This window comes from Phyllostomus discolor, chromosome 9 (assembly GCF_004126475.2).
Source record: "Phyllostomus discolor isolate MPI-MPIP mPhyDis1 chromosome 9, mPhyDis1.pri.v3, whole genome shotgun sequence".
Lineage (NCBI taxonomy): Eukaryota > Metazoa > Chordata > Mammalia > Chiroptera > Phyllostomidae > Phyllostomus > Phyllostomus discolor.
Window position 1 is genome coordinate 57,117,554 of NC_040911.2, and position 8,849 is coordinate 57,126,402.

At 46.1% G+C, this 8,849-nt stretch overlaps 1 protein-coding gene across 1 annotated transcript; it reads right to left on the minus strand.

Moving 5' to 3' along the window:
• Positions 1 to 3,593: 3,593 nt before the first annotated feature.
• On the minus strand, positions 3,594 to 4,299 carry DNAJB8 (DnaJ heat shock protein family (Hsp40) member B8). Its single transcript, XM_028525053.1, is given in 6 exon segments — positions 3,594 to 3,790; positions 3,793 to 4,000; positions 4,002 to 4,145; positions 4,147 to 4,170; positions 4,172 to 4,228; positions 4,231 to 4,299. Coding segments are annotated over 6 exon segments (699 nt in total).
• Between the last annotated feature and the right edge of the window lie 4,550 nt (positions 4,300 to 8,849).

Here is an 8,849-nt window from a genome sequence, read left to right on the forward strand (position 1 = left end):
ACTTGCCATTCCCTGGAACAGTCTGCTTCCATCTTCTTCACTTCACATTACTTATTGAATACCTAATACATGTCAGACACTAGGCTAGGAGCTGAGATGCATGACTTAGCAAAATCTGATTAGGTCCCAGCCTAATGGCAATCCTAGCACCTTTCCTTGTCATGGCCATACACCTCTCTTTCCAGCCTGGGAAACTAATTAATGACATAGACCTTGTCGCTAATTAGCCTTAAACCCTGAAACCTGCAATCACCTTCTTTTCTGACTCCAATCCCCAAGGAATCCTCTCCAAGTCTCAGTTTCCTGTTGTGTAACATGGGTCAATGACCACAGTCTGGGAAAGTTGTGAACTTTAAATAAAACTGTGTGTATTCACTTCACTGACCTTTTTTCTTTTCCTCCAAACAACAGGCCTGTTCTTCCCTGAGGGTCTTTGCTCTTGTTGTTCCCTCTCCCCAAAATGCTTTTCCCTCTAGATAGATGTATGGTCCATGGTATCACTTTCATTCCAGTTTCTGATAAATGCCACCTCCTCAGAGAGGCCTTCCAGGACCACCTGATTTAAAACTCCCCTGCCCATCATTTGACCCATCCTTCTCCATCAGCTTACCTGTTTGTATTTCCTTTCTCACATTCATTACTACAGGGGACAGTAGTCTACACACCTGCTGTTATCTCTCCCCCCAAAGAGAGTCAGCTCCACAAGGTAAGAATCCAACAGCTTTGCCCATTGCTGTATCTCTAGGGCTTAATACATATTTCTTGAATTGCATTCATTAAAAGTGCCTGACACATCTTTAAGTTGAGGTTGTTTCAACATAAAAAATGTATTTAAAATACATATTTTTTAAAAGACTGATATTCAGTAGGCCCACAGGTAATCAGAAAACAGTTTCCCCTTCTTCAGCACCAGCACCCCTCCATAATATTTCATTCACCCTTAGGGAATCTGCCTTGCTCTGACTTGGAGAAAGCTCTGCTTCCATAGGGCCTACTCCTTCTGATACCTACTCCTGTAGTGAGTTGTAGATCTGATCTCTGCACCACAGACTCATCTGGTCTCTTTCTCTAAAATAGCCCTGCAGAGACTGGGGGACAGCAACTGGAGTCCACAAGGCTGCCTTTCTCCATGCTGAGTCTCCCCAGCTCCTGAGAGGATGGAGTCTCCAACCTTTTCCCCACCTTAGCCACCACCTCTAGACCCACCCCATGTTGCCCCTACCCCCTCTACAGGGCAGTGCCTGAAGCTAAGCACAAAGTGGGATCCGAAGTTCTAAAGAGCCCTCCCTTTCCTGAGGTCCCATAAAACTTCCCAGGCACTTTTTATTAACACCTTCTGGTCATGCAAAGGTTGGGACCCACCCATCGCTGATCCAGCCAGATCTTTTCACCCTAACTTCCTTCTTCTCTTTTAAAGCAGAATTATTTACTCCAGTTCAGGATTGGGCATCTTCTTATTTCTAATTGGGCAACTACTCTCAGATCTGCTCCCTTTCAGCTGAGTATTATCTAAGAATGTGAGGCCTGTGCCTTTTGTAGCTCCTTCAAATCTAGGTACCAATATTGAGAGTACAGTGCTGAGGACAGAGCCCTGTGAGCCAGGTGTAGAGGCTTCACCCCAGCTCATAGAAAAATGTATACAAACATGTCTACACAACTCTTTCATATAGCACCCTGAGCTAGATGCTAGGGAATAGCAATGAGTAAAATAGAGCTCTTGTTTTTGAGAAGTTTATGGTTTCCTGGGGCTGCAGACTATAATCAAACTGTTTCTACTTCTTCATGCCACAATACACAGACAGAATGTATGCATAGTGTCCATGCATATACACAGTACTGCCCACCCACATAGGGTCACTTGGGCATCCTTTGAGAAATCATACAATAGGGTCCCAGTCCTCAGAATACCAGCTAGTAATTCTCACAGTGTCCACCATCCTGTCTGCCCACAGTGGCCCGTGTGTACCAGCAAATTTCCTCTTTCACTGCTCCAGCCCACAGCCAACAAAACTGCTCAAAGAATGCCCACCACTGCCTCAGCTGACAGTGCTCACTGCTAGAGTGCCATGTCCAGAGCCTGCCCTAACTCTGAAGGCGACCACCCTCGGTCCAAGTCAGGAGCACCACAGAGGCAGGCAGAGGCCTCCACCCCAACTGTCTCTGGAGCTCACTGAGCAGACCCACCTCCTGTCTCTCATCTCTTGCCCCACCACCCAATTCCTCCCTTTATTGGCTGCCCAGAATCACACAGAACCCCGACACTCAATACTCACACATATATACCTACACATGTCACATACACCACAGAACACACATGCCACAACCCAATACACATAATACCCCCTACACATACCACAATACACACCACATCACACAAACTTCATGACATACATACCAAACCCTCCCACACACCACACGGACGCACATATCACATTACATATACCACACATCTTCAGGCGACATCACAAACACCACACACATCACATATACCCACCTTCGCATACCACATCACACACAACATACACTTGGACATATCATACTCCATGCACACACATCACACAGATATTGCACCACACATACCACATGCTCCTACACACCATACCCCCACCACCAACACCCAGAAACATTCATTCTTCTAACACATTTGGACTCTGCCCCCTTGTGCTAGCATCACTCTAAATTCTGGACAAGGCTGGTGCAGGCCTTGCCCCCTTGGACTTCAGAGTGTTGAGATGCACACATTTTCCAAATAGTCACATAGATGAAAATGTAAGGACCATGGAAAAAACAGGTGAGGGGACTATAAGAAAGTAGAGCAGGCAGGTGGGGAGCTAATTCAGAATAGGGTGTCAGGGAAGAACTCCTCAAAGAAGTGATGTTTTGAGCAAAGGCTGAAGATGAGTGGATGTTCACTCGGGAGAGTAAGCATGTGTGAAGGTCCTGAGACTCTCAGGCATTTGGTGCAATGAAGGAACAGAGGGAAGGACAGTAAGGGTGCAGCTCAGAGAGGTAAGTGTTGGTGGGAGGTGAGACCAGGAATGTGGGCAAGGCACGTCACCAGGGCCTCATGATGAAGATGAGGCCTGAGGTCTTTTGCTTAGAGCGAGAGTGCCAGTGAAGGTTTAAAGCCAGGTAGGTAACATGATACATTGTGGGCTTTGGCACAATGACCACACAAGAAGAATCGCTGCAGGGATCAGAGGCTGGAAGTTGGACCCAAAGCCCCGGGAGGATGATGAGGCACACTAGAGTTTATAGTGGGTATGGAGGCAGAGGGCTGGACAGAGATGTATTGATGGTCATGGCATTTATCAACCCAGACAATACAGATTAGATATCATAAATCACCTGTAGAAACCCTCCTGCACCTTCCCCCAGCATACCAGATCTGGGAGGTGGTACCCACAGGCCTAGAGGCACAGGCTCCCTTTGCACATCCACTCATGCCAAGTGCCAGCACTGTGCTAGCACACTTAGACACCTTCTACCCCCAAAACTTGGCTAGCTGTTTCCATGAACTCACTTGGCATGTTTATTAACCATAAGCCTGTGGTTGCAGCCAGGCGGCAGGTGCAGGGTCTGGGTGACCACAATTACTTGCTGTCCATCCGTTTGAGCTGCTCCTTGCCATTGATGGTCAATGACTTGAGCTGCCCATCCTCCTCCACTTCCACACGCTCCTGCCCGTTTTCCATGATGCGCTTGGTGGTGACCTTGTGTCCGTTAATCATCTCAGTAGATGACATCACTGATTTGAACCCTGAACTGCCAGAGCCAGAGCCCCCAAAGAAGTGGATGAGAAGGTGGTACGGCTAGCACTCCCACCCCAGCCCAGTGTGTTGAAAGCTGAGAAGGCCTCCATGAAAGCTGGGAACTCACCAAAGCCAGCAGACAAGGCACCCCTCAGGCCATGGCCCTGACTAGCACGGTCACTGTTGAACGGGGTAACCCAAAAGTCAAAGGAGAAGGGGTCCAGGCCACCAAAAAACTCGCGGAAGATTGTCCTCAGGATTTCGAAAGGTGTAGCCAGTGTCAAAGGGGCTGTTGTAAGGGGTACTGGCCCCGCCACCAGCTACCCAGCTGTCACGGCCTGCTCGGTCATAGACAGAGCGCTTTCGGGAGTCAGACAGGACCTCATAGGCCTCAGGACACCTGCTTGAACTTCTTCTCAAGCTTCTTCCTTGTTGTCAGGGTTCTTGTCAGGGTGCCAGCGCAAGGCCAGCTTGCGGTTAGGGCCTTCTTGATGTCCTCTGAGGAGGCGCTCGACTGTACCCCCAGCACTTCATAATAGTTAGCCATACCCAGCAGGGAGTAGAGGCAGAGGTGGAGGAGAAGGTGAAGTGGGCACCAAGGACTGGGGTGGGTGTAGAGGAGGCAGCAGCTGGTATGGGTCGCTGAGCAGGGATCTTGTTGGGACTATGCTGTCTCTGGGCGTGGTTTTGACCAGCGAGGTTTACCTTTCATAGTACCAGCTTTCAGGAAACACCTCCACTGAAAAGAGGTGGGAGGGGGGGAGATACTGACTGCTGTGGGGCCGGCGGTGGCTGGTTCCCCTGCAGAGCTGAGGCCAAGCTCTTTATGACATCACATCTGGGTGGGGCAAATCCACCCCCAGGTCTGGACTTGGCAACACCCCACAGGTCAGTCTGCCCCTGTGAGCAAGGCTGGCCACCATAGTGCCCTGAGACTCAGGGCCGGTAATGATGGGGCTATTGGCTGAGCCCTGGGGTCAGCTATGGGATCCAGGCCCATGTGGGCAATGAAGGTCAGTGATGGTGGCCAAGTGGAGTGAGGGCTTCCTGGAATATGTCTAATGGCTAGGTTGTTAGTATGGAGTGAGGGGGCCCTAGATGGGGGTTCAGACAGGATGGGGACAAGAGTTCATTCTTCTTGTGCCTGATTACCTCATCAGAGCCACAGAGCTAAACCCCACAAAGGTAGGGATGTTTGTCAGCAATCTAGGACAGTGCCTAGCAATCAGTTCAACCTAAAGTTCAAAGCTTGAATGAATGAAGCTCAGAGACATGTAGCAATGTACTCAAGTTTCACACAAGTCAGTGAAAGAGAGGGAAATACAAACCCAGGGTTGTCTGAGACTGTAGTGAACAGCAAATTTAAAGAAACTGTTTTGCTCAATTCTGGAAAGGAAAATAGGGATTGAAAATAAATATAGATTAGCAAGTATAGGCTTTGAATAGTGGTCCCCTTCCAAAAAGATATGCCCCTGTCATAATGGCCAGAGTCTGAATAGGACCTCATTTGCAAAAGATCTTTGCAGATGTAATTAAATTAAGGATCTCAAGATGTGTTGATTACCTGAGTTGGTTCTAAATTCAATGATAAGTACTCTTATAATAGATACACAAAGAGACACACTGAGAGACAGACAATATGATGATAGGGACAGAAACTGGAGTGATGCAGTGCAAGGAAGGAAAGCCACAGTCACCAGAAGCTGGAGGAGCAAGGAGGTTCCTCCCTCAAAGACTCTGGAAGGACTGCAACACTGATGACCCCTTTATTTGGGAATTCTAACCCCCAAAACTGCGAGAGAACAAATTTTGTTTTTTTAAGCCATCTAGTTTGTGATAACTTGTTATTGTGTCAGCCCTAGGAAACTAATAAGATAAATAAGGTAACCAATTGTGGCCTATGCCTTTATATTCTTTAAATCTCTTATTCTGATGTGGAACATTTTAGAAATAGTAATCAACACTACTGATTAGCATCTACTCCTAGCTTCACTCCAGTGAAGATGGACATGCTAAACTGGCCAAACCACTCCAGTAAGGCACTTAGCTCTTGGCATCACTGAGTCTTAACTGAGATAGCATTTCTCTTCTTTGTCTCCTTCCTTTGTACCTCCCTCCTGCCTTCCTTCCTTTCTCTTCTCTTCTGTCTCTATTTAAGATTTTATTTCTTTTTTTAGAGAGAGGGAGAAGGGAGGGATAAGGAGAGGGAGAGAACATCAATGTGAGGAGAAATATTGATCGGTTGCTTCTCATATTGCACCCTGACCAGGGATCTGAACCTGAAACCCCGACATATGCCCTGACTGGGAATCAAACTGGTAACTTTTCATGTTGTCAGACAACCCTCAACCAACTAAACTACACTGGTCAGGCTATTTCTGGTCTTTATCCCTCTTCACTACTCTCCGAGTCATTCTCTTTTCCTTCAGTACTCATTGGTGCTAGGTTCCTGGCCACCTATCAGGGGACAGCATGTGCTCACCAATTTTAGCTGCCAGGGAGGGAATGAAAGCAGAATCTGGAACACTTTGTAAACCCAACCTAGAGATAAATGCTGTCGCCCCTGCATATCTTACAAAAGCAGGACTTGCTCTTTGTGCCCCACATCTAACCACCCACACTGGCTAACAACATACAACTCATGTCACTTGTTAAAGGAAATGAATGACAGAATAACTCCACTGGGTGTAACTACAGATGAAAATATTTCTGAATTTTTGTAAACTATATTTCTGCCACTGTAGTTAGAACCTGTTCTTGGCAGGCCTGTTCACTAGAGCTGGGGAACAAATACCCACCCTACACAATTCTCTATGACAATAACATTGAGAGTTGGTGCTATTGTTTACTATGGTGACTGGGGACAGTGTCATAGTGGGGTATGCATGGTGACAGACAAAGTATATTAAGATAGTAGAAGTAAGCCCTGGCTGGCTGTAGCTCAGTGGATTGAGCGAGGGCTGCGAACCAAAGCATTGCAGGTTCGATTCCCAGTCAGGGCACATGCCTGGGTTGCAGGCCATGGCCCCCAGCACTGCACATTGATGTTTCTTTCCTCTCTCTCTTTCTCCCTCCCTTCCCTTTCTAAAAATAAATAAATAAAATCTTAAAAAATTTAAACAAACAACAACAAAAAAGATAGTAGAAGTACTTTAGGGTAGCAGTATTGACGTGAATGTAGTGGTGATGGCAGGACAGTAATTGTGGTAGTGATAATGAGTGATACTGGCAAAAGTGGTGCCAGTGGAGGTGATGGTGACACTAGTGACCGAGGATGTTGATAGAGACAGTAACTTATGGTGATGGTGGTAGTGTTGGTTTATGGTAACAGTGGAAAGGATGGTAATTGTGAACACCAGTGATGATAGAGGTTTTGTTGATGATGATGATGAAAATGTGATGGAAGTGGCTACTAGTGGAGCTGTTGGGTGAGGTTGGTGGTGGTGATGGTGTCCTGAAGTTGGTAAAGTAGATAATGGTGGTGATGAAGGCCATGAGGTAGTAGAAGTTGCATGTTATACAGCTTTGCTACAGTAACAACCTACACATTCAGTGCCTTATGAAAGACATTTAGTTCTTATCCACTTTACTTGTCAGCACCCATGGGTCAGCTGCTGGGGCTCCACTCACATGTCTCCTCATTCTGGATTCCGGGGCTGAGTAAGGGCTGTAATCTGAAACATACTATCCTCATGGCAGAGAAGGTACAAGTAAGAGCTGGTAGAAACTTGAGATACCTCTTAAAACTTCTTTTGGGAAATGATGCATGCCACTCTTGCTCATGACACGTGGTCAAAGCCCACTGTCAAAGGAGTGGGGATTGGCACTCCTTTAGGAAGGTTCTGCATACCTCAAGCAACAGCTAGAGAGGCACAATACTCTTAGAGAGGAGAGGAAGTCATCAGTATTGCAGTATGCTACAGGTTATAATGGAAGTGACATGAGCAGTGGTGTAACAATGGCCCTGGTATAAATTGTGGTGGCACTGCTGGTTATGGAAGTGTAAGTGCTGATGTGTGGTAATGGTTAGGCTGCAGTAACTGTGATAGTAATGGAAAGTGGTGGGGTTGCTTTAAAATGGTGGGAATGATATACTGCTGTGAATGACTGCTATAGCCATAGTGCTGATAGTGAAGGTAATGATATTGGGTGTGTGCTGTTCTATATTTTCTGTTGCTAACTCAGCACTACCACCATCCTCTTCCATAATCTTCTCTGCATAGCAGAGAATTCTGGAAGATTCTCTAGAATCTCCTTACCTATATTGTTTCAGGTTACAGTCAACAAAGTGATAAGATTTGGAAAGTGGAAGAGGTAAAAGAAATTGCAGGCAGATGACAACCCAGATTTTCATAGGAGCTTCTGGATAATCTTCTGAGAATCCCTGCTTCAGAGGCTGAGGTTCAATGTTCAGGGGTAACTTCCCAGGATTATCATGAGATTTCTAGCTTCCTGGTGAGCTGTTGAGATCTACTCACCTTAAACGCTGCAGACTGAGACCATCAGCAATAATTTGCTTCCCTGATCTTTACTCTCCGGATTGTCCCATGGTCATGGAAACTATTAAATGTCTTCATACCTGTACATAGTCATATGTTGATAATGGTAATAATGCAGGTAGTGATAATGATGTGAAGTCAGAGGTGTGTTGGAGGTGGTAGAGGTGATGACGTGGTCAATGGTAGAGCTAAAGGTAATGGTAACTCGGCTGAGGTAGATATAGTAATGGTGGTAGTGATAAGAGAGATGAAGATGGTAGTAATGGAGGATGTGGTAGGAATAGTGATATTGGTTGAGGTAGGAAATGGCAGTGATAATAGTAATGTGTGGTAATAGTAATAGTAGTTAGTATTACTATTAGTAATAATACTAATGGTAGTAGTAATAGTACTATTACTAGTAATACTATTACCAGTAATTGTGGTAGTAATGATGGTCATGTTAATGGTGATATTGGTTGAGATGAAGATGATGATGATGACAGTGAGGGTGGTGATGCTGGGTGGTAGTAGTGATGGGCGAATTGGTGGTCAGTGGTAATGTGGATACTATTTGAGGTAGACATGTAATGGTGGTGAATAGTAGTGAAGCAGGTAG